The 25,701-nt window shown below is 45.0% G+C and overlaps 1 protein-coding gene and 1 long non-coding RNA gene across 6 annotated transcripts in view; one reads left to right on the top strand and one right to left on the bottom strand.

The window, feature by feature from the left end:
* CIB2 (calcium and integrin binding family member 2) overlaps positions 1-20,341 on the bottom strand; it is a 30,789-nt gene extending 10,448 nt beyond the window's left edge. Inside the window, exons 1-2 of one of the 4 annotated variants that reach the window (XM_072628591.1) lie at positions 19,793-20,341; positions 10,059-10,093 (exon numbers count right to left, since the gene is read on the bottom strand). In XM_072628591.1, the coding sequence (XP_072484692.1) occupies positions 10,059-10,093; positions 19,793-19,843 (86 nt within the window). In that variant the 5' untranslated portion in view covers positions 19,844-20,341. Of the gene's footprint in view, positions 1-2,389; positions 2,516-7,834; positions 7,920-10,058; positions 10,094-19,792 lie in introns of those variants that run through there. The other 3 variants (XM_072628594.1, XM_072628593.1, XM_072628592.1) reach the window with 3 other exon arrangements.
* LOC140517398 (uncharacterized) lies at positions 7,842-24,170 on the top strand. Of its 2 annotated transcripts, XR_011971575.1 has the most exons (6): positions 7,923-8,018; positions 8,836-9,012; positions 9,926-10,117; positions 16,254-16,405; positions 16,581-16,632; positions 23,718-24,170. It is a non-coding gene; the product is annotated as an uncharacterized lncRNA (long non-coding RNA). The 2 variants fall into 2 exon arrangements; XR_011971576.1 differs by lacking the exon at positions 16,581-16,632 and having other exon boundaries at positions 7,842-8,018.
* The last annotated feature ends 1,531 nt before the right edge of the window (positions 24,171-25,701 follow it).

A 25,701-nucleotide genomic window follows, 5' to 3' on the forward strand; every position in this document is an offset into this window, starting at 1 on the left:
CTTTTTTTTATCTTGTCCATGGGAAAGAAAAAGAGGTTCCTTTGATGAGTCTGACCCCTAGTGAAAGCAGAAGATCCAGCCTTCATGGGAGCAAGCCTCTCAAAGTTCAGGGGGCCCCAACATTTAAGTCACAAGAGAAGACACAGCCTTTAAGCACCTGGAAGTTCTGACATCAAAGGGGTCTCCCAATATTCATGAAGACAAGTCGGGGTGGGGTTGGCAGTGGGGAGAGGGTGGGAAACCTTAAGCAATGCAGGACAGACGGGGAGAGACAGAGAGAAGACTTCCTGGGTACTATGTAGAACCAACATCACAGGGTCAAAGTGCCTGTCCCATGCAGACAGAGAAAGATGATGGAGGCAGAGGAGAGAGATGGAGGGCTTGTGTGTTAGTCCCAGTAAGTTACCCATAAAGACTCAGCACCCTGGAGATAGAGAGGAGTGAAGGAAATGGAGGGGGGAGAGAGACAGAGACAGAGGGACAGACAGAGAGAAAGAGAGAGAGACAATCAGAGACAGAGACAAAGGAGGGAGGGAGAGAAAGAGAGGAGGGAAGAGAGAGAGTGGGGAAGGAAGGAAGGAGGGAGGAAGGGAGGAGGAAAGAGGGGGGAGGGAGAGAGAGAGAGAGAAGCTATATATTTAGTTTCTGTTTCAGTAGCTCAGTTTCTGGGAATGTGAAAATGAACTCTCAATTCTCACAGTGAAGACCGTAGGTCCAAGGGATGAGCCACTTCCTTGGTATGTGCTGAGACAGCAGCTCCTGGGCCACCAGGGATTACAAGAGGACAGTTACTAGGGACTGAAAAAAGAAGGCTGCTGAGAGACAACTGATCCATTTCAGCTGCAGACTGTGGGTCTATTTGCTGGGTTCTATCATATGTTTCCATCTTCCTCAAATTCTGCTCATCCTTCAGGGCCTGAATCACTTCCTGTTCTCCTTCCTGCAGCCTTTCCCAATGACCCCAAACCTCACCTGGATCTCTTCCTGGCTAAAGACTCCCACAGCACTAGGGAAACAGCCCAGCTCAGAGAGGCCTGAGGTCAGGGGTTCTGTGTCCAATTCTTGCTTCACCACTCACATCCAGTGACTGTGAGCCAGCCACTGCAGTCCTGGGCCATGGTGTCCTGCATCTATAAAATGAGGACACTGGACCAGAAGATCTCCAAGAGCCCTTTCTGCTCTCAACCCTCAAATTCTGAGTCTGTCCATTGAACCCAGATCCCTATAGCATGCAGCCTTTGGCCCCATGATCATTTCACAAGTTCAGCATCGGTAAATGGGCCCAGTACTGTTGGGTACTGCAGGGCACACATCCAAGGCTGTGACCCAAAGCTCTCCAGTCCAGTTGGGGAAGCAACACATACATACATGAGCCCTGGACAGCCAGGACAGGCAGGTCAGGGGAAGACATGATGAAGGGCACAATAGAAAGAGCCACAAGAATAACTGCCACTGTGACCAACAGAACAATTACAATTCCCCTCTCCATAGCATTTCAGGGTTTATAAAGCACTTCCCTTCTTAGTGAGAGCCCTTCAAGCAAGGCAATGCAAAAAACAGCAGTACATTTGGAAGATAATTGGACAGGATGAGATGTAGGTAGAAATGGGTCAGGCTGCCTCGGGAAGTGAGGCTACATGACCTCTAGTGTTGTATTGGAGACCCTTCTTCAAGGACAAGTTGGACTAGGTGGTCTCTAGGGTCCCTGCCAGTTCTGAGACTCTATACTCCTGTGGTTGAAGAGGAAATGCATTGGAGGAAGGGAGACAGATTAGGAGGTTAATATGATGGTCTGGGTGAGAAGGGATGAGATCTTCAACAAGAGAAGTCAAATTTCATATCTGGTGGTCAATGACTCCAACCTTCTAACCCTGGGCAAGTCGTTTAACTTCTGAGGTTCAGTTTCCTTATCTGTCAAATGAAAATGAAAAACATTTGAACTCCCTGTGCCCCAGGGTTACTTTCTAAAACTTTAAAGTGCTATAGAAATATGAGGTGTCATCCAGACAAAATACAAAGCTATACATACACTCATCATCCACCCCTGTTCCTTGACTTCCTACTCAGTACTGACCAAGGATCAGGCAGTGTTTATGAGGGGACATAGAGAGACAATAAGACTCTGAGTCTGACCAAGCAAGGCAAACCCCATTCACCAGATCCATCCTCATCTGGCAGCCAACAAGCATTCACCAGGTTACTTAGGGAGAAAAGAAGAAGCTGAAGAAAGGGGAGGAGGAGGAAAATGTAGGTGCTCATGTTCACATCCTTTCCCAAATACAGACTCAAATCAATATTCAGCCAGAACTGGAGCCAGTGGGCTACAGAGCAAATCAACTACCCTTTTCCAGTCTTCAGACACATAATGTATAAGAACATGCTAACATACCACATCATAGAATGGCCACGGGCCTCAGTGGGTCACATCTGGAGGGCAGTGCTCAGTTTTGGAGGCCATACTTTAGGACTGACATTGGCAAGCTTTAGAAGGTCCAGAGAAAGGCAACCAGATCAGTGAAGGGCTTGAGACCATGTCAGATAAGGACTGATGGGAAGTTCAGGCTAAAGCCTGAAGAAGAAAAGATTCAAGGGGGAGGGGAAGAGTTGATAGCTGACTTCAGGTATCAGAAGGGCTGTGATGAAGAGGAGAATTGAGCTTGTTCTCCTTCACCCCAGAGGGTAGATACAGGAACCAGGAACAACGTAAGGGAAGTGGCCAAGAGGCTAACTGGCGCCTGATGCCAGAAAATACTTCCTAGCAATCAGAGCAAACCTTGAGTGGAAAAATCTGCTTGGGAAGGTTGGGAAGTAAGATTTCTCTAGGGGGAAGTCTTCAAGCCAGAGGTCCAATGACCCTTGTAGTAGAGGATTCCTTTGTTGTCTGGGTTGGACTAGATGGTCACTGAGGCTCCTTCCAACACCCCTGGTTCTGTTGCCCTTTGAAACCAACCAGTTCAACCTTCTACCCAGTATGGGAATTGCCTTTATAACATCCTTGTCAGAAAGGCATCTTGCTTCAGCTTAAATGCTTCCAGTGGCAGGGAGCTCACCACCTATCAAGGCCCTTCAATCCCTGTTGGACAGCTCTAATTGTTAGATAGTCCTCCTTCTATCGTGCCAAAATATGTCTCTGTAATTCGAGGGAATTCTTTTTTACTTTTCCCCCAGGGATGGGTTGCACTAGATGGCCACTGACATCCCATGGAGTTTCTGTGACCATAGTGGCTCCTGTCCACTCATTGGCCCAAGGTCTGCCCTTGGCAGTCACACAGTCTATTCCTTCTTCCACAACTATCCAGTGATCATGTCCACTCCAAATCTTCCTCTTATGAAACAAACCATCTCTAGCTCTTTCATCTCCTCTTAGGGAACAGCAAGGATAGCCATGAAGAGATAAATAGGTGGTGCAGTGGACAGAGTGCTAGGCCTGGAATCAGGAAGAGCTGAGTTTAAATCCAGCCTCAGACACAAAGTGTGTGTGAGACTTACTAGTGTGACCCTGGGAAAGTCACTTAACCTCTGTCTGTCTCAGTTTCCTCAACTGTAAAATGGGAATAATAATAGCACCTATCTCTCTGGGTTGTTATGAGGATCAGATAAGATAAAAACTGTAAAGCACTTAGCACAGTGCCTGGAACATAGTACTGGAACATTATTCTCTTCCTAAAGAAATAGACTTGTAACACATACCCTGGCATGTTATGTATGTTTATTTCATTATAATAATGATTTGTATAGGACCTGTGACCTAAGCAGAGATACAGTGACTAGAGTACTGGATTTTGAACCAAGAGGATCTGGGTTCAAATCCTGCCTCAGATTTCTACTAGCTGTGTGACCTTGGGCAAGTCACCTAACCCTCTGCACCTTAGTTTTCTCAAATATAAAATGAAGTGATTCAACTCCATGACCTCTAAGATCCCTGCTAGCTTTAAATCTGTGATCTTCTTAGCCTATAGTCTGCCAATGAAGAGGGGGGACTGCCAATGAAGAAACTCCTTCATAGAGGTATGTTAGAGGCAAACTAAGTCAATTGTTAAATTTTCAGTGTAAGCATTTATACCTTGGAAATTGGCAAGTGCTACAAATTCTGGCTTGAGTTACTGTGTTTTGTAGATTATCCAGCGTTAAGATTAGGATGCAGAAAATGTTAATGATGCAGATTAAACCTAAAAGCCCACCCTGCCTTTGGGGAGAGCTGGTTTTTTAATATTTATCAGCACACCCCTTCCCCTCCATCAAGTCTAACATAGTATTGCCTGCCATCTTGATTTCTGTCTTGCCACTGGACTCCAAATGTTCTGGAGGAGAGAATGAAGCTAATGAATTTGCACTTTGATGACTGCCTCTCTTAAATTCATTTCATGCACAAGTGAAGACATCCCCCTCATGATGTCATTGGTCCTCTTTGAAAACGAAGGACCACCATGACCAAATTCCAGTCCATTGGCACTTTTTGATATGAATGTATTGAGAATTTTCTCCTCCTTTTTGTCCTCTGTTCACACTCTCCCTAAGTCACTGCCCAGTAGCAGAAGGAGGCATGTAATCCCACCCCCAAACCCACTGCCCCAATTCCTCCAACCTAAGAAACAGTTCTGACTTCAATAACCCAGTCTAGAATCAATGAGGCAAAAAAAAAAAGGAGGGTGAGGAGGCTGGCTGGTCCCATTGGAGGCTTTCTGCCAATAGCTGGCTGTCCACTGAAGAGGCTGCCTGTCTCATCTTGCCCCCTCTGCCACCAGTTTTACTGCATTTGGATTGATTTGGGCTTGGGCAAGTCTGGCATTAATGGCCAAATGAGGCAAGGAATCCGCCACGGAAGCCTGGAGTGAGAAGGGACCTCATAGGCGCATTTAGAGGTAGGGGGGTCTTAAGATATTATTAAGATTATTATCCAGGTAATCTTAACTTCTTTTGTGTTGGACCCTTCAGTCAGTCTGATCTTTTCATCTTTTCAGAATGATGTTTTTAAATTCATAAATTAAAATGCATAAGATTTCAAAGGAAAGCAATGATAATGAGATAAGTTATTCAAATGTTTAACAAAAATTCATGGACCCAAGGGTTAAAATCCTCTATTCTAGTCTAACCCACATTGCTTTATGGGTGAAGTAGTGAGGCCCTGGAAAGGACGAATGGGATTAAGGTCACATGGGCACTATGTTAGATCAGAGCCTTAGAGCCAGAAGGGAACACAGACCACACCTAACTGAACCCCTTCATTTTACAGGTGAGGAAACTGAGGTACAGAGGTAAAAGTCCCTGAAATAGTGGGTGGCAGAGCCAGGATTTGAATTTGGGTCCTAAGACTCCAAATTCCTAAGACTCCAAAGTCCTAAGACTGCACTATTTGAAGTCGAGTCTTCTGGGTCCAGACCCTTTCCAGTTCAGCGTAAGATACAATTTATTCTAACCTGAACAGAAATGCCCTCAACCAAGTCCCCCAACAGGGGCTGTCTTGCCCTATGCATAAGACATCCAGACATGGGCAATTGATTCTCTGTCTCCTGAGGCAGCCCATCCAAGTGGTGACAGTTAGTTCCAAATTTTAAAGCATGCTTTCTTCTATCAAGTTGCAGTCTGTGTCTGCAATATCTACCCCATTCTTCCTTTTGGAGCTGAGCAGACCTTCCTCATAAGATAACCCTTAAAAGAACCCAGGATCATATTCATGTCATTTCCCCATCCTCACCCTGACCCCAGTCTTTTTTTCTTTTCCAGACTCAGTATCCCAGCTTCTTCGATCATTCTGACAGGGCAAGGAATGCACATTTTCTCAGCATCTGGGTCACCCTCATCTGGGTATGCTCTAGTCTGTGGTCCTCAGAATGGAGCTCAAGACCCCAGTTGTGGTCACACCACACCACACCAAGGCTGAGGACAGAAAGATGGCTATGTCCCTTGATCTAGGCACCTACAGCCAAGGGTTGAAGTCAGGACTTCTAACTCATGTTTACTTTGCCAGAAACTAAAGGTCCCAGTTCTCATCCCCTCATCCACCCAAATCTTATCTAGCTGTATCAATACCCTCTTGGAGGTAGGTTCCATAGGTATCATTGACCCCCATTTTTTACCCACCTCCCCAAAAAACCTGTGATTTCATCAGTTTTGGGAACATCCTTCTACTAATGCCAATAGCCAACCCTGGGAGATGTTCTGTTTTACAGAAGAGGAAACTGAGACAAATAACTTAATTGACTTGTCCAGAATCACATAGCAAATAAATGTCTGAGGTCAGATATGAACTCAAGTCTCCCTGACTCTAAGCCAAGCACTCTATCCAGTGCCAGAAAACAATGTCCCAAGTTATGAATCTTGATTAACCATGGAAGGCGGTCTCAAGAACAGCTGGTGATAATCACAACACCCCTCTCCTCTATTACATATATCCCCTACCCACTTCACAAATGAGCCAACCCACCCTAGCAGTTTGACCACTTACTATGAGCCCTTGAAATATAATAAAGGGCTTTCCCTGTCTTCAGGGGAGAATTTCAGAGAAACAGGAGAGGTACAAGATCAGATCTGCTATTGTTATTGTTTAGTCTTGTCCAACTCTTTGTGACCCCATTTGGTGCTTTCTTGGCAAAGATACTGGAATGGTTTGCCATTTCCTTCTCCATCTCATTTTACAGATGAGGAAACTGAGGCAAACAAGGTGAAATGACTTGTCCAGGTTCACTCCCCTAGTGAAGTGTCGAAGGTCACATTTGAACTTAGGTCTTCCTGACTCTTGGCCTGACACTCTGTGCACTATGGCACCACCTAGCAACCCATCGTGTCCAGATCTACCCAACAGCTACTGTGAAATTTGTTCACAAAATAATTCTAAAAATCTACTGAAAAGGATGCTTTCAGCGCACGGGAAGAGGAAGAAATGAGGAGGAAATACCAGCAATGTAAAAAACAAAACAAAAAAATCAATGAAATCCACTTTACAAGGAAATAAAAAGTAAAGAAACCCTGATTAACTGAATTTAACTTAATCAGTTAATGAAATTAATTGATCTGGATCAAAGGAAAAAAGATGAGGAACAATGTCTTCCTCTTGGTAGCTTCAGGACAGCAAAATGTTGCCTCATTTTCAGACCCCAGCTGATTTTCTTCATTGCATAAGGAAATATTTAATGTAGGGAGGGGGGATATATCTAAAAATAATTGGTATAAAAACAGAACATTTTAAAAAAGTCTTCCTAGACAAATACAGATGCCAAAGCTAAGAGATATTAGAGGAATGTTTGTAAATAAAAGGGATTCATCTGATCACTTCATCAGAAGACCTGGGTTCAAATCCTGCCTCTGAGTGACCTGAGTGCTTGTGTAACCTTGGGTAAGTCATCACACGACTTCCTTGGGGCATTATTTCCCCATCTGTAAAATGAGGCTGTGAGGTTGCAGGTTCCCCACCCCTATATAGCACCTCTGATCCTCCCTTTGCTGGTCTGAGTCACCCCTTCCCCAAGAGGAAATGAGAACTGAGAAACTTGTGGGAAGGGGGAGAATCTGCAAAGGGACACAGAACTGGGGCATCTTCCAGAGAACCTTCTTAGAGAAGAGTCACAAACAATGAAGGACAGAATCCAGAGAGATGCCCCCTTTTTTGATGGCATAGAGGGCCTGGCAATGGCAAAGCTGTTGGGAGCCAAATCCCAGGCAGCACCTGCCACCTCTGTGGAGGGAAAGCAAATCCCAGAGATTTTACAACTGTTTCTGGCTTTTAGTGCAATATGATATCCCTACTGGCAGAAAGAGACCCAGTGGAGCCAAAAAACGAGGTGACATTTCCCGTCATTTCCCAATTCTGACAATCCTCTTGTGATGCAATCTTTACCCTTGCAGCAGGCTTGGAAATCAGCTTCAGTCAAAATGCGGCTAAGTCAGGCGTCATGACTACCAAGGACAGCTCACCTCTTGCTGGGATCTCTGTGAATAGTCAGGAAGACCCCAATAAACTCTGCGGTCACTGTGAATTATAAGGTTCTACTTCTCCTCTCTGGTCATCGGTTTCTTGTTTTGTAAGTTGAGGGAGTTAGACTATAGATAATCTATGATTCCCCTCAGCTCTAAATCCCATAACTCTGTGATCTTTAACAGGTTTGGAGCATGTCCCTAGCATTGGAGGAGGAGGAGGGTGAGAGGGTCCAAGTTGGTGATTTCATCTGAGTTCCTGGTGTGGAAACCCCCACCCCAATGTGGGTCTTGAGATCATAGAACTGTAGCTGAAAGGGACCTTGGAGACCACAGAAGTCCCTCAGGTAGAGAGCACCATAGGGCCTTTTCCATGGAAGCACACATGCTGCCTCCCAGAAACGAGTTGATTTGAGACAAGTTCATAGCATGTTCAAGCTGGAAGAAGCCCCGAAGTCCAGTTAGATTGTTCAGATCTGAAGCCCATCAAAAAATACTAATATTGGACTCTGGGAGAGGAATGTGCACCTCAGATTTGGCCCTTGGTCAGTCAGCAAACATTTGTTAAGTGCTTACTGCATATCAGGCTCTGTTAGAAGTGCCTACTATATTAAGATAAAAACCCTATCCTGGCCATCTTCAAGGAGCTAAGATTCTCCTGGATGGAGGAGATAACATACAAAGACCTACATACATACAGAATGTATCAAGTGAAAACAGAAGGTGATCTCCAAGATCTCCCCTCAACCCCAGAGGTAGGGTTTGGGCTGACTCTTGAAGGAAGCCGGGGAAGCCAGGAGCTGCAGTGAGGAGGCAGAGTGTTCCAGGCACAGAAAACAGCGGAGAGGCAGTGGGGTCATCCAGTGAGGACAATCACAGTCTCTGTATCAGATATTTTTGCTTAGTTGTTTTTCTCTGTCAAAGGGTTAAGTTCAATGGTGGAGGGGATGATACGGTAGTCAAGATGAAAGGTATCAATAAACAGGAAATACAGGAATCAGTTCTAAAGTACCAAGTCACAGAGGAGGATCGACAAAAGTGATGGAGGAAAGAGCTCACACTGAGGAGCCCAGAGATGGGATAAGTACAGAAGATTATCAGGTGAGCTTTGGAACTCACGGCCAGTATCTGCATTTTAGCCACAGAGCTGGTTTAGGGGCAGGGTGGTCTAGTGGGAAGGGAGTGGGACAAGAGGGCCGAATGACCTGGCAGAAGCTTACTACTAGCAAGTTGCTTCTCTGAGCCTCAGTTTCCTCATCTGTAAAAAAGGAAAAGTGCTAGCAATAGCCTAAAGGAGATTTTATAAAGATCAAATGATATAACATATATGAAGTGTTTTGTGAGTATAAGTTATTATTTTATCATCACAGAGATATGGCTAATTATGGAGCTGATTTTAGGGATATCAGAAAAGCCCTCTGTCCCCTGAAAAATCACTCCCACCAGCTAGTTACAGATCTCATCTCTGTATCCAGATTCTTCTCCCTACTTTGTGCTTCTGGAGTGACTCTGAGCATCTCCCATGACAAATCTACTTGGTTTATAGAACAACAGAAATCTAGAAATTCTCATAGCTAGAAATTCTCTGTGGCAACTTAGAGATCATCTAGGTCAATCTCCTCATTTTACAGATGGGGAAACTAAGACCAGAGAGGGAAAATCATGAGCCCAAGGTCATATAGTTAAATTAGAGTCTGAGCCCTAGCCTGGGAGTTGAGACCTAGGTTCCCATCCCACCATCTACCCATATGACCCTAGGGAAATCCCTTCATTTTTCTGAGCTTCTATTTCCTCATTTGTCAAATGGGGAGAAGAGTATTTACACCAACCTGCCTCACCTGGATGTTGTAAGCATCAGTTCGGGATGAAACCCTTTGCAATTGTGAGCTACAATTGCTGTTCTTGTTACTATGGTTATGAGACAGCCCCCAGGTCAAGGGCCAGGGAGGCAGTTTGAGTCCTGCATGTTTTCTGGCCCTGGATCTAAGAAAGAACATCCTCTCTCTTTTCCCAGCTTAGAAAGGAAAGGACAAATGGGGTCCTTGGGATTTCCAGGTACCAGATGAGTGTGAAGTCCGATGTCCTGCCAATGACCAGACCTCCCATTACCCCCTAAAAGAGAATGGACAAGAGAACAATCTGCTTACTTGAGGATGTCATTCCGATTGAAGAAGGAACAGTCCTGTTAAAGGGGGAAAAAACCTGAGTGAGTTGGCAGAATTCAATTACTTTGAGATCTCTGAAATAAAAATAATAGATAATATTCATATAACATTTTTTAAGTTTTGAAAAGCACTTTTACACATATTATTCCACTTGATGCTTGAAAAAACCCTGGGTGTTAGATGCCATTATTATCTCCATCTTTACAAATAAGGGAAGTGAGGCTGACACTGGATGAATGACTTGTCCAGAGTCACTCAATCAGTCAGTTTCTGAGGTTGAATTTGAACTCAAGGTCTTTCTGACTCCCAAGTCAAACACTCTGTCTAGTATGGTCCTTAGCGTCCTTTTCTAGACAGCCTGAACTAAGAGACTAAATACACTGGGATAAAGCTGGGGGGGAGGGTGGGGATGGAGTTGAATTACTTGTTTTCCCTTTTAATATCAAAATGCCACAGAGAAACCACCTGTGATGCCCAATTCACCGACAGGTAAAACTTGAATTTTTCTCTTTCATCCCATAGACTAAAACCTTGAGAACTGGGAATGTGGTGACTCTAAATCTGTGGTGATTAAACCAGTTGGACTATCAGACATGGGGAGGCCTTTAGAATTCAGGTAGTCCCAAGGCTTCACTTGACAGAGGAGAAAACTGAGGATCAGAGAAAAAGCATGGCCTATCCATGGCCATAACACTAGTGATGAGAAGAGTTGTGACTGGAGACAGAGGACCTGGGCTCAAATCTCTCTTCTGATCCTTACAATGTGTGTGAACTTGGGAAAGTCACTTTACCCTAATGTGACTCAGTTTCCTCATCTGTAAAATAAGGTGATTAGACTAAACAGCCACTGAGGGTCTCTTCCAGTTCTAAATCTATGACCTCATGTTCCCTATGACTCCCCAGGATAGTACTCTTCTTGGTTATGTATAAAAAAAAAAAATGAAGACAATGGAGATATGGGATGGCTACTGAACAGATTAATGTTGCACAATCATAAGAATGATAGCTAAGTTAATTAAGTAAACAAGGTGTCCTAATTTAACGTCTGAGGACTTCTAGAACTCCCTTTTTTTCTCCAGGGAACTTTTTTTTTTAAAGAACACTTGGTAATCCTAGAGGGTCATCCTCTTAGATTTCATTTGCTCAGGGCTCAAATATCCCAGTTCCTGGCCTCCCCTCAAACCCTGCCCACTGGCAGATAGTGAGGCAGGAGTCTGATTACTGGGCATGGGAGCAGATGGTGTCCCCAGCTCATATTGTCTGAAGAGGTCCAAGTCAGGTAGTTAACTCTTTGTTCACTCTAACACTGTAAGGCTCCCAGATAGGAATCTCCCTTGGTGTTTATAGTAGGTACTTCACAAATGCTTACTGATTGCTTAGTCTTGATGCCATCAGTTGTCCACATAAGGAATATTTAGAATAAGAAGCAGCATCACGGTACATCAGAAAGACAACTGACTCTGAAGTGGGAGTGCCTTCCAAGGCAGGATTTAAAGGTAGGGAATATATAAATCCTGCCCAGGATTACATATTACAAAGTCACTGTGAGACTTAGAACAACACACGTGTCCTAAAAATCACCCGGGTTTTTTCATCTACAAAGTGCAAAGGCTGAATGAGATGACCTCTGATGTCCTGTCCACTTCTACATCTTTAATCTCTGAAAGGGCTTTGCACTCCTCTCACTCTGTACTTTAGCCCATCCTATTCTGTATCCCTGCAATGTCCTCCCTTGGTTACCTGTACTTTAACATTCAATTCAAATGCCTGAAAAAATATGACTTGTTCTGCCGCTCTAGTCCATCCCTCCTCTGCCAAGAGGTGGGAACTGGTCACTGTATCCACCAGAGGTCTTAACTTTTTGAAAGGTCTTTTTTTTTTTTTTAACATCATCATAAAGTCCAACTCAATGGCCTCCTCTTCCTTCCCTGAAGCTCCCTCAGGCTAGGAGGATCTCCTCCCTCAGACATTCTATAGCATTTCTGTTTTAGACCTCTCTGAGACATCTAAAATGATTTGTTGTATGTTTATGCCCACCTCTTTTTATATCTTCTTGTCCCACTAGCCTCATATGAGGGCAGTGACCATGTCTCATATAGTTTGTATCTTCCCCAGCATCCCATGGAGTCCTACACACACAGTAATGATTTAGTAAATCTTTTGAATGAATAAAAACCAGCAGGAAATGTTCTCAGAAAAATAAACCTGCTCTCACTTTTAAAAACACATTTTCCATCTCATTTTTTTTTTTATCATGGCTTAAAATCACTTCTTACTAAAGTCTTCCCATTACCATAAGATCATGTCATCATAGATCTGGGATTAGAAGGAACTCTTCAGGTCATTAAGTCCAGCTGTTCTCAAACTTTTGGTCTTAAGACCTCTTTACACTCTTACAAACTGTTGAAGACTCTCCTCTGCCTCCCCTGAAAACAGCTTTTGTTTAGGGGGGTTATATCTATCAATACTTACCATATTGCAAATTAAAACAACCTAGTATTATTATAAAGTGGTTTTGATCTCATGGACCTCCTGAAAGGACTTTAGGGACACCTAGGGATCCCTGGATCACACCTTGAAAATGACCCATCTAGCCAAACCTTCTTATTTTACAGATGAGAAAGCCTGGAGGAAAGAGGGTTGGTAGCTTGCCCAGGGTCATGCGGATCATAAGCTTCAGAATCAGGATTTGAGGTTGAGTCCTCTGACTTCATCAGGATGACCCTGGTCTCTTAAAGACTATGCCAACAAGGAGGACAAGTTTGGGAAGGTTCTTTCTAACATGGAGTGGTTTTACATGTGAGCCTAATATAGGACTAGGTGCATTTTATCTGGAGGCTGGCCTGGCTAAATGTGAAACACTCTTGCCCAGAAGTTATATACTTGGGGAAGGATTATTTTTGGTTGAAGCAACTCACGAAGACCATCTATGGACAAAGAGTCATATTATTTGGAGCTGAAATGGGCCTTACAGATTATATATATATATAAAATATACACATATAATATAATGTATGTAATATTGCTATATGTTACATATACATATATATGTATGTGTGTGTTACAGTCTCATCCTTTCATTTTATAAATAAAGAAACTGAAGCCCAGAAAGGTGACTTGCCCAAGGGCAAGAGTCCATAAGGGGCAGAGCTCAGGACTTGGGAACACTGACTCCATATCCCATACTTTCTTCTACACCAAACTGCCTGAGATACAGCGAGGACTCCATCCACGTGGGTACAGGGAGTCCCCACATGAGCCTCTAAAGCAGAGCATCCCAAGCACCACCAAACCAGATTAAAATGTTGTTCCTATATAGTCTTAATGTGTCAATGTATTAATAAAAAAGAAAGAAAAGAAGCAGGGTGTGGTTTTCTAAGTCAGTCTGGGGCCTTCAGGGATGGTCTATTCCCATTTGAGCTTGGCATCACTGCCGTACAGTATTGGATCAATAACGACAACACTTGACTTTGCTATAAGGCTTCCTGAGCACTTCTCAGGATAGACATTATTATTACTATTCTCATTGGTCAGAGCAGGAAGCCGAGTTTTGAAGATGGGATGTCAGTGACCTAAGGGGACATACATGATCTAATGCTCAGGCCTGGCCCCAGTGCAGGATCTTTCCACTGACCCACAAAGACTGACACAAAACAGGGAAAGTAAACATTTGGGTATGAGGGATTGTCTCAGCAGTCAGGGTAGGATGAGGAGGGCTGGGGAGGAGGGTCAGAAGAAGAGTTCAAAGCTCCAAGCTCTGGTTTGGGGGTAGGGATAGGGGGGCTCCATCTCTACAAACCACAGCATGACCCTCAGCCAAGAGGTGCTTTTGGAAAATAGCCATCTGGAGGAAGCATTGTGATCAGAGGAGGTGACATTCACATTTGTCCCCCTTAGGGACAAAGAATTTGGGTTTGATGGGAAATCCCTTGAAGAAGGGAGATGGATGGGGAGAACAGATCTGGCTGGCAGTGCTTAAGTCTGTATGGAAGTGCTGGTTTCCCCTTCCCCCATCCCTGGTCCTCTGTGCTACAGAAGGAGCATGGGGATAATTCTGGGGAGGAATATTCATGGAACGCCTCATAGTTTTCAAACAAGGATGCTTATTTTAATGGAAAAAAAAATACTGGATTCAGTGTCAAGGGACCTGAGTTCAAATCCCAGTTTAGCCATTTATGAATTGACAGAATTCAGAGTTGGGTAAGACCACACCCAGTCCAACCCATTGCTCACTCTCCGAATAACTTGGGGAAAGTAATCTCTCTGAGCCTCCGTGTCTTCTGCCGTACAATGAAAGAATCCAGCTTCGGATCCTCTGATGCTAAGGGCTGACCCATTCTTATCTCCTTTGATGTTCACAGTGTCCCTGTGAGGAAGGCAGGGCAAATGTTCTTCCCATTTGACAGATGAGCGAACTATGACCCAGAGCGGAAAGGAATAATTTAGGCAAGGTCACCCGGGTAGTTAGTGGTGGAGCTGGGACTAGAAGCTGGGCCACACTCACTCTTCCCCTTTCCTGATTTATGAAGAAGTAGGCAAATCTTTATGGGTATCTGAGCTTCACCTCCCCTTATTCCTCTAGCTGTTAATGCACCTCCAAAATTACCTTTATTTATTCTACATATTGTATATTTCGCATTTGCTGATCTGTTTGATCAAAGGAGATAATATTTATAAAGTGCTTAGCATGGTGCCTGGCACACAGTAGATGTCTAATCAATGTTTGTTCCTTTCCCTTTCACCCCAGTAGAATGTAAGCTCCTTGAGGAATGAACTTTTTTGGGGGAGTGGGTCTCTAGATCCTCATCACCTAGCACAGCACTTGACCTATAGCCAGTACCTTCTAAGTGATGAATGAATGGATTCTGAATGTACTTTGGAGCACAGCCCTTTGGGATTCTGATGAGGTTGTTTCAGGAGATGCCCACTGCCTTGGCTCCAACTTCCTTTGCTCCTGCCAGAGGAGTCTGGGCAGCCTGATATGCATGTCAATGAGAGATGCTTGTGTTGAGAGTCCTGAACAATGTCCCAGACAGGAGGCATCCCAGACTCATTCTAGAAAAGGACTTGGCCTCTCTGATGGAGTTGCTGACACTGCCCTGGCAAGCTGGAGTATTTTTAATGACATTTGGGTGGCATTGGAACTCCAGCAATTCAATTGTGTGCTAATTAGCAGAAGGGCTGAGGTATGTGTGTGTGTGTGTGTGTGTACAAGAAGTGCAGGGAATACAAACAGATGCTTTAGGAGATGTACCATTTTGTGTTCTAATGGTCTGACAAGGGCCTAGTTCTTATGTTTTGATTTAGGAGGAAGAAAAACCCAAGAAAACCATCACTGGACTAGACCACCCATGACTTTGAAGTAATTTTCACCCCTAATGTGGTATGGCACAAACAGGACAGGGCTAAGACACCTGGATTCAAATTCTAGTTCTGCCCCCATCTTTGTTTGACCTTGGAGAAGTCAGCCAATGTCTCTAGCTCTCAGTGTACCCTGCAGTAAAATGGGTAGAATAATAGTGGTTTGTAACAAAAATAACCCTTCCATTATCATTGGTGGAAATGATCTGAATTGTTATTGCAAGTTTAGGACAGGTCACTGAGGTTTGTCATTAAGAATGAAAAGAGCACACATGGCATATATGGAGGAAAAATCCCTTGTTCTGAAGTCAGAGGTGCTGGGTTCTAACCCTGACTCTGTTGGGGCCTGCCTCTGTGACTTTGGGCAAGTCACTTGCCCAAGTTTCCTCATCTGTACAGGGAGGGGGATGGACTGGATGAACTCTTAAGTCCTTCAATTTATAAATCTATGGACCTATAAGATTAGAGGGGGGAGGGAGGGAGGAGAAGGGAGAACAAGAAGAGAAAAGATGTGAACAGCCACTGAACTCATTGTGCATCCATCTGAGAATCAGAGTCCCATTTCATACCCAAAAGAAGGACTTGGTGAAGAATCAAGCAGGGTTTGGAAAAAAGACCAGAACATCAGTTGTCTCTTTTTAAATACAGAGACCAGTAACGGCTACATGAGAGGCATCATAAGACTCCTGAAGGGGTGCTGGACGTAAGAGTCAAGAGGTCTGGCACTTATCAGCTATGTGGCTTTAGGCAGATCCCATCCTTTCCCTAGGTTTTAGTTTCCTTCTTTGTAAAATGCCTTTGCTACTTTCCTCACAGGTTGATATGAGACAGTACCATCAAAATATGGATAAGAACAGAGACTGATCTCTGACATGCAGTTTCCTAGTGAGGAAATTCCTGCTGCCAATACAAGCTGGCACCTCTGCTGCAACTTCTAGTCTTGGGGAGTTGTGTGGAGCACTGAAAGGGTGAGTGATTTGGGGAGTGTCAGAAGAAGGACTGGAACCTAGGCCTTTTTGCTCTGAGACCTGTCTCTAACCATTATACCACATGGTCTCACTTTTTTTTAAAACTATGAGAAGTTGATATCACCAGAATGTTGGAACCTGGGAAATGTATGACTTGTTCTTTCCCCACTTTCAGTGAGAAGAGAATTTAGAAGCAATGTGTTCAAGTTTCAGTGAGGAGAATACAGGTTAGTATCAAAGCCCTAGAACCAGAGGAAGGACATAGATAGCTTCCTGGCAAAAAAAAAAAAATAGAAAACGTAAAGAGGTGAAGGGGAGAGAGAGAAAATAAGTATTTACTATTTGTAAAAAGATAAGAAAAGAAAAAAGAAGTGAAGGAAAAGAGAAAGGGAGAAGGAAGAGAAGGAAAAGAGATAGGGAAAGGGTAGGCAAGGGAAGAACAGGAGGGAAGGGAGGAGAAGGGGAAGGGAGGAGAAGGGGAGGGAAGAAAAAAAGAAAGTGAAGTGTAAGTATGGTAAAGGAGTGAAGGAGAAAGGAAAAGAAGGAAAAAGGGGAAAAAAAATTACAAAGCGGTGTCACCTCGTCCTAAGGAAGATCACAATGTCTCCTACCCTGGAAAGTTTTAAGAACAGAAGCAACACTAGTCTAACCTGAACTAACATTTGAAATTCAGAGAGAGCCTCTATCGCTGCAAATCATGGCATGACCCATACCACAGGGTGCAGTCTATAGGTAGTAACAAGGTAGAGTGGAAAGAGCATTCCTTGCCTTTGGAGACAGAGGATCTGGGTTTGAATCCTGGCTCTGCACCATGTCTTCTCTCCTCACCCCTATCCCCAAGACATACCCTCTCCTTCCTTGGAACCGCAATGGAGTGGACTCCTTGGGTAACCTTTGGCAAGTTACTTAAAGCTCCCTAGACCTCAGTTTCCTCTTCTGTAAAAGAGGAGGCAGGGTTGACCTAAATGACCCCTATCATGCCTTCTGGATCTAAATCCTGTAATCCTATGTACATTCTGATTAGTTCATCTTTTGGGTCCATCAAACTGCCAGGGAGTATTTATAGGAAACCTACCGTGTATCTTGCGTTGCCCTCGGGTAGCTCCTGGCTTTAGGAGATAAAACATCACATTGAAAATAATAATGAAAGAAAAGACATTGCCCTTCATAAGTAGCCATCCTGGGCAGTGGAAGGGTGATGCCCACCTTCTCCTAGGGGAATGATCAAGTATCTCTGGATGCCATTCCAAGGGGAGAAACTTCAAGGATGTCACCTGAAGAAGGGAAGAAGTCTCTGGGGCTACAACTTCACATATATTATTCTCCCCTTCAGTGCCAGAGCCAAGGCCAGGCTGGGCTCCTGAATAGACTTTGAACTTGACACCAAAGGCTTTCTCCCAGCTCTGTAAATGAAGCTAAGTAGAGGACAGAGACCCAGTAACCAGAACACTGGGTTGGCACTACAAGTCCCCAGGGCCAAGATCCCAAGTTCATTCTCTATTTCTTCAAAGTACACTTGACATCTAGCAACTTGAGAGCCCTAGGTCACCCAGCTGAATTTCAGATGCCTCTCCTCCTGGGCCAAAGGAGGCAGATTTCCTAGACTGGAGGAGCTGACTTTTTGAACTCACACACAAGACTTTACATTTATCCCTATTGAATTTCACCTTATTAGATCCAGTCCCATGTAACTTTGGACCGGTAACAGTCTTCTTCCAGTTTCTTCATCTGCCAAAGGGAGTAGGTTGTACTAAGTGATCTCTGAGAAAAAGGGAGGAGAAAGGAGGGAAGGAAGAAAGGAAGGAACGAAGGAACAAATGAACGAGGAAGGAAGGAAGGAACAAGGAAGGAAGGAAAAGATGAACAGAAAAGCCACAGACATAGCAATCATAATATTTTGAAAACCAAAAATATTTTATAAGTGCACGGACAGATTTAGAAGAAGCAGAGAGAAAACACATCGCTATTGTTTTCTAAAAATAATTTTTCTTTCAGTCAGACTACAAAACATCTTGAATTCTAAGGCAGCTGGGTGGCACACTGGACAGAGTGCTAGACTTTAAGTCAGGAAGAAGGAAGTTCAAATATGGACTTAGATACTACATGATTCTGAGCAAGTTATTCAGCCTCTCCCTCAGTTTTCTCATCTGTAAAATGGGCTTAATAATAGCATCTCTCTCCTAGAACTGCTGTCACTATAAAACAAGGTAGTTGACGTATTTTCCGAATCCTAAAGCATGATGTAAAAGCTAATTATTATTTCTTTACTTGGATATTCCTTGCATTTTAAATTCAATTTAATTATATTTGTTAAAGGTGTTGGTTCCATTTTACTTAAAAATTGCTTAAGATTAAAATTCAGAAAAGAGAAGGAAAAGATGCACCTGGGGGCCTGAACAGACACCCCTTCCTTGCACTCTCTCTCTTTTTTTTTTTTTCTAATTCTCCCCTTCACCTCTGATTCTCAGAGTGCCCTGGGTCTGTTTAATTGACTAAGAGAGCCAAGGTTAGAGGGTTTGGGTATGAGCTCTGGGCTGAGCACTGTGGTCCAAACTTCTAACATTTTCTCCTACCCCATTTTTAGGGGTATTGAGATGGAAGCAGCTCCCAGAGGCAGCCCCATTTCCGTCTTTCTGGGGCCCCTCTGCCTGGTTAGGCCTGGTGCTGCCTATGCAGAACAGAGGGATAAGAAAAGAACGGAAAGACAGCTCCAGAGACCTAGACCTAGACTCGGATTCTAGGTCACCTGGAATCTGGAAGTGAGGGAATGAAAGAAGAGACAGATTCAGGAAGCAGAATGTGACAGGAGAAGGGATGTCCTACAAGAGTCCTGGGACAGATAAAGAAGATGTCTCAGCAGTTCTCATAAAGATGCCCGAGAGGGATTGGGGAGGAGGATGAGGGGGCAGATACTCTTTACAAGAGCTCACCATTTTATTGTCCTTTATCGTTTACGAAAACACTTTCCTCACAACAGTCTTCTGAGGTAAACAGTTCAAATATTATCCCCCTTTCACAGAAGAGGAAACTGAGTCCCGAGAGGTGCAGAGACTTTAGCGTGAGTGCTCAAACCTTGATCTTCTTTGCAAAAACTTCCCTTCCCGCTCCTGAGGGTGCTGGAGAAGCCTAGGAACCCAAACCACTGTACCCCACATGGGCGCCCCTGCCCCGAGCATCCCGGGAGTCCGGAGAGCCGGCTAGGGATAAAGGGCGGATCCCGGCCGAACCCGCCTCCTGGACAGCGCAGCGGGGCTTCTAGGGGGTCTTAAGTTAGGGTGGGCTGAGGATGGAGGAGGAGCGGCTGGCAGGGGGCAGAAGGCGGCCTGAGGGCGCACCATCCCAATCCCCCAGCCCAGCCCAGCCCCTGCTCCCAGCTGGGCCCCTCACCTGGTAGTTATCCAACTGCTCGTCCGTGAAGATCGTCTGTTTGTTCCCCATCTTAGCCGCGGAGCCGGGGCTCGACCCGGGCCAAGCCTTCCATCAGAAGGCGCCTGCTGCCTCTCGGGGACCCCGGCTTCCGAGCCGCTGCGGCCCGATCGGACGGACCGTGCCCGGTTCCCGGGTGTCCCGAACGCTGCCTCTCACCCCGGGGTCCAGGGGGCCAGAGGAGGAGCAGGGAGAAGATGTGGAGATGGCTGGAAGGGCCGGGGGCCAGGGGTCAGTCCAACGGGCGCATCCCAGTGGACCCTCGCCGCTGCCGCTGTCTCTGACAACGCCACCGGACACCTACGGCTCCGCCAACGCCGGATGGATCGGGAGGACTGGCAGAGAGGGGTGCTGCTGGAGGGCAAGGAGTGCCCGCAGCTCCGGACAGCTCCGGACAGCTCCAGACAGCTCCGGCTCTTGGCCTCCTAGCAAAGGTCCGAGAGCTCAGGGAGTCCGGGCCTTTGGGGCCGCCCAGCCCGGGGGAGGGGAGGGGAACAGAGGGCGGGGCTATGCCAGCCCGGCCCCTAGGCTGCCCCTGGACCAGACCAGGTTGGCAGCTCCGCCTCCGGAGAACCTGGGGAAGCAGGCAGTCGCCGGCGGGGAGAGGTCAGGGCACTTTCTCCCTCCAAGAGGTCTCTGACACTCCCTTTCTCACTCTCCACCCAACCTACCACCCCACCTTCCATCTTCTCACCCCCCAACATCCCCCAGCCTTTGTTGCCTGGGGAGGGTCTGCAAGCAAGAGCCCCCTGTCTCCACCTCAGCGGCACCCACGGTAATTCCGTTTCTGCTCACCTTTCTCCCCAAACGTATCCCCTACCCTCCCTACCCCCAATCTCGGCCCCTCTCCCTTGTATCCTTCACACTGTTGTCAGAGGAAGGTCCCTAATGGAAAACCTGGCTATGTCCCTGACTAGGAGGAGGCTCCCATTGCCTCTAGAATGAAAACACACACACACACACACACACACACACACACACACACACACACACACACACACACACACACACACATACACGTCTTCTTTCTGTTTGTTGAGATCTAATCTACCTACCCAGTCAATCAATTGGCAGCTAGGTGACACAGTTAAGAAATCGAGGGGACCAAAATCAAGAAGGCCTGAGGTCAAATCAAGTCACAACCTCAGTTTCCTTGTCTATAAAACGGGGATAATAACAGCACCTACCCTTCCCAGGGTTGTTTCAAGGAGCTCTTAGCACAGGATCTGGCACATGGTAGGCATTTAACAAATGTTCATTTGTTTCCTTCCTTCCAATAAGCATTTAAGGCCTATTAGGACCAGGCACTGTGAGGTGCTGAATAATGAACTGAGAACCAGCCTAGGACTTGGGTCCAAGTGCTGCCTCTGATACTAAAGGCAGTATAGACCTTGGCCTCTTAGTGCTCTCCTGTGGGTGCTGAGGAAGTGCCCACCTGTAAATCACAGGCTCCCTCTCAATCTCCATTCCCTTCAAGCACCCCATGTTCCACTCAGCATGGTCTGCCAGCTGTTTCCCCATCTTGTCCTGCTTTTCTCCTCCCATGGACCAGCCTGAAGGGTCGATCCTTTTTTGGGACTGCCCTCCCTCCAAATCTGTGGCTATGGAACCTCATTCTCTTTCTTTAAGGCCCAGTTCATCCTCCATGATCCCTTCCTGACCCTCCCAGCTGTATGTTTTTGTCTCTTCACATTTTCCTGAAGGATTTTGTCTGGATTTCTCCTATTTCTTCTCCTCCTATCAGATTGTAAGCCTCCCTGAGTTGTTTTCACCTTTGTCCCCCTAGAACCCAGGACAGAGGCATGTAAGAGCTAAATAAATGGTTGGTTGTTGGAGGCATCTCTGGCACCATCCCTGATGTCATTAAGAAGGCCAACCCAGAGCCAGAGTTTGGCATGACCACCTCCAGCTGGGCCTTGCCAACTGCTCCACCTGCAGGGGGCAGAGCATAGGTTGGCCCTGGTCTGAGAGAGGTCTTATCCATACCCTGGTGGGAGGGAAGCTTGGTCTAGTGGGCCTAACCTCCACCTTGCAGGGGCTCCCTCTGGTCCCAGAGACAGGAGGGGAAGATTCCCCCATGTCCCTCTATAAGACTCTCACACACACAGGAGGTGCTCACACCTAGTTTGGGATTCCTCCCTTATTTAGAATTCCCCAGAGAATGTACCCTTCAGGGTTAGGCATGCAGGAGACTTTCTGGTCATTGCATCCCCAGGGCCTAGCAAAATGCCTGGCATGGAGCATCAGCGCAGTACGGATATTTTAGTTACTGCTCTTGTTCCATCAAACCAAAACCAACCTTTCCATGACTTCTATCCATTGCTCCCCTTTCTGATTCCTCTTCCATATGACAGTCCCTCAAACACTTGCAGGTGGCCATCATGTCCTATCTCCCCTGCCCTCCCATTAGCAGAGACTAAATATTTCCAGTTTCTCACAAAATATGAACTTTGAGTCTTTCTCATCCTTTTCAGTTTGCCAATGCTCTTCCTAGATTACAATACCCAAGACTGAGCACCATAGTGTTATGCCTGCAAATCTCTCTATACCTCTTTGGCCATTCATGCCCTGTCTCATTTTACCAGGACAGCATATCTATGTGTGTATTTGTTCTTCATTGCCAAAGAAGATCATGCCATCAGAGAAATAACGACATGACTTGCACTTGACTTTGTTTTGAGTGAGGAAGAGCTGTGCAGGTCACCAGCCTCACTTCTCCAAAGTCATCTGAATCCAGTGACCAGATATTCATCAGGATGACTGAAGATGACCCAGGATGAGGCAATTGGGGTTAAGTGACTTGCCCAAGGTCACACAGATAGTGTCAAGTGTCTGAGGTGACATTTGAACTCAGGTCCTCCTGACTCTTACACTGGTGCTCTATCCACTGCAGTACCTGGCTGCCCCTAACCAGGGCAGCATATCTAGCATTATTCATGAAAAAGATGGTCTACTTCCAGCTGACCAGTCTGAACCTTTAGGGAGGCAGAAATAACACAGGACAAAGGAGGATATTTTACCAGATTAGTTCCCACAGTAGGAAGAGTGCTGGGCTTTAAATCAGAAAAGACCTGGGTCAGAATCATATCTCTGACAGACTTTACTTACATGGCTTTAAGAAACTCACTTAACTGAGACTCAGTTTTCACATCTATGAAATGGGAATAATGCCTGCAATACCTACCTTACAAGGTGATTAAGAGGGAAGTATCTGGCGAATCTTAACGTGCTATAAAAATGTGAATTATTATTAGCAGAGCTTAATAGAACTATCCCTTAAGAATATCCAATTGACAGTATCCTTAATTCTGTACATAATCCACATGTCAGACCTAGCTAGCCTCTGATCTGACAGCCAGATTGAATTCCTATTATAGTGGCTCCAGAGAAGTAGAGGGGTTCGGTTGATTTTGTCTCCAGTCCAGATTTATAAGCTCTGGGAAATATTTCTAGTTAGCCCCTTTCCGGCAGGCTTGCTTGCTGTCATTGCTAGCAGAGGGCCTAAAGGCACTGAAATATCAAAGTATTCATTGAAGATGGAGCTGGCACTGTGCCCAGAGCCTGGGCTCTCCTGATTGGTGTCTGAGCCTTCTTAACCATCCTATGAAGCAGGTCCCAACCATGCTCCCCATCCCATTGACTCATTCACCAGGAAACCAGAGCCCACACAGAGAAAGTATGTTGCTACTGTGTGTGTGTGTTGAAATAATCAGATTGATTGTCTTTTTTTAATAGATCCTATTTTCAATTAATTGGTTTTGTCCTGTAACTACTTAATTCATAATTGTCTCTGAATTTAGTTTAGAAATTCAGCTGGCCTGTAACGAGTTGAGTTTAGAAATCCAGTTCTCTTGTTAATCACTGTTATATCCCTTATTTCCTCAAGGAAATCTGTTATCCTGGAGAGATTTGGATGGACACCAGGGAGTCTGGTCTAGTATCTTTACACCACCATGCTATCCTTCAAGCACGTCTAATTTGATGTCCAAAGAAGTCTGGTCCACTATCTCCAGCCTTGCGGGTAGTCTCAAACAATGAACATTTCTTAATCACAGGAAGGAAGGGGTGGTGCTAGCCCCTCATTCCCAATTTCTAACCAATCATATTGTCCCCCATACCTCAGCTCTATAACCAATCATAGTGATTTCACCACTCATGATGTCGAGCTCTTTTAAACAATCATAATTTGTTCCCTCCTTATGAAGTCCTGCTCTTTGTTCTATACTCCTCAAAACTATAAAAGAGAACTGTCCTCCTTATTCAGCGTCTTAGCTTTGCTGGGAAAGCTGATATCCCATTTATTGGTAAATTCGTGCTTTTCAAATAAATCAATCATGCTCAGAACTTTGTGCCTCAGTCTACCTTAATTTTAACTGGTACAGTGCACCCCACCATCACCCTATCTGCACTTCTCACACTCTGCTCCTTTGAGAATAATAAATCAAAATCAAAGTTATTGTTTCTACTGGAAACTGTCTTATGTCCCCATGTTCTATGTCTGATCCCCATTCTTGTCAATCCCAAGACCAAAACTCCTTTCCTTGACTACTACATCTACACACACACACACACACACACACACACACACACACACACACACACACACATGAATGTATGTATGTATAGTCTCCCCACTTTAGAATATAAGCTCCTTGAGGGCAAAGACTGTCTCACTTCCATATTTGTACATATATGGTACCTAACACATGGTGGGCACTAAATTGATTCCACTAAATAGTAAAGGAATAGGAAGTCATCCAGGCCTGTATCCTGGGGGTCCTCATTCTCCTTCACATCAAAGTAGTTTGAGTCTCCATCTTTTACGATGGACACCAGGCCAACGTTTCTCTGCCACTAGAAGGGGGATTTAGAAACCAATGGATAGGGAACCATTCCTCTACTGGGACTCCCAGTTATTCAGATCCATTTGCTGAAATGTCTTCACACAGGCCTGATGAATTCCAAGCTCTTGGCTCTCCCCAAAGCTGTCTTCTTCAATTCCACCTTTCTCTTCTCTCCTCTCAGAGGTTCTTTCCTGGGGAATCTCTCTGCCACGGGCCTTTGGTCCATAGCAATCTGGAAAATTTTGTCTTTTCTTTCCTTTTACATATTCTGTAGACAGCCTCTCCCCTCTCCCCTATCATCTGTCATTATACAAATTGATAGGGGGGCAGAAAAGGCAAAGTAAGATTATTTTATGGCTTATGTTCTACAAACATTCACCATGAAACCTTCTTGATGAGCAGTTTGGTTTCCTAAATGGACCCTTTTATTGGACACAGAATGTCCTGGTCAGCCAGGCATACCTCTCATCATAAAAGCATAACTACCTTCTCATACCATTCCTATGGGCCTCATCAGTTTTCTCCCAGGTCCCTCTCCTCAATCCAAAAGGCAGCTGGGTGGTGCAGGGGATAGGGCTGGACCTGGAGTCAAGAGGACCCAAGCTCACATCGGGTATCAGACACTAACTGTGTGACCCTGGGCAAGTCACATCACCTTGTTTGCCTCAGTTCCTCATCTGTAAAATGAGCTGGAGGAGGAAATGGCAAATCACTCCAGCATCTCTAACAAGAAAACCCTAAATGGGGTCACGAACAGCCAGGCACAACTGAAAATGACTGAACAATAGCACCGATTTTTCTGGGTTGTTAGGAGGATAAAAAGGGATAAAATATGTAAGATACTGTTTTTTTTTCTTATGGTCTATTTCTTCTTTCACAACATGACTAATATAGAAATATGTTTTACATGACTGCACATATATAACCTATATCACTGTTTACTATCTTAGGGAGGGGGGAAATGAGGAAGGGTAAGAGAAAATTTGGAGCTCAAATTTATTTTATTTTTTTGAAATTATTGATTTA

Source organism: Notamacropus eugenii, chromosome 1 (genome assembly GCF_028372415.1).
Source record: "Notamacropus eugenii isolate mMacEug1 chromosome 1, mMacEug1.pri_v2, whole genome shotgun sequence".
Classification (NCBI taxonomy): Eukaryota; Metazoa; Chordata; class Mammalia; order Diprotodontia; family Macropodidae; genus Notamacropus; species Notamacropus eugenii.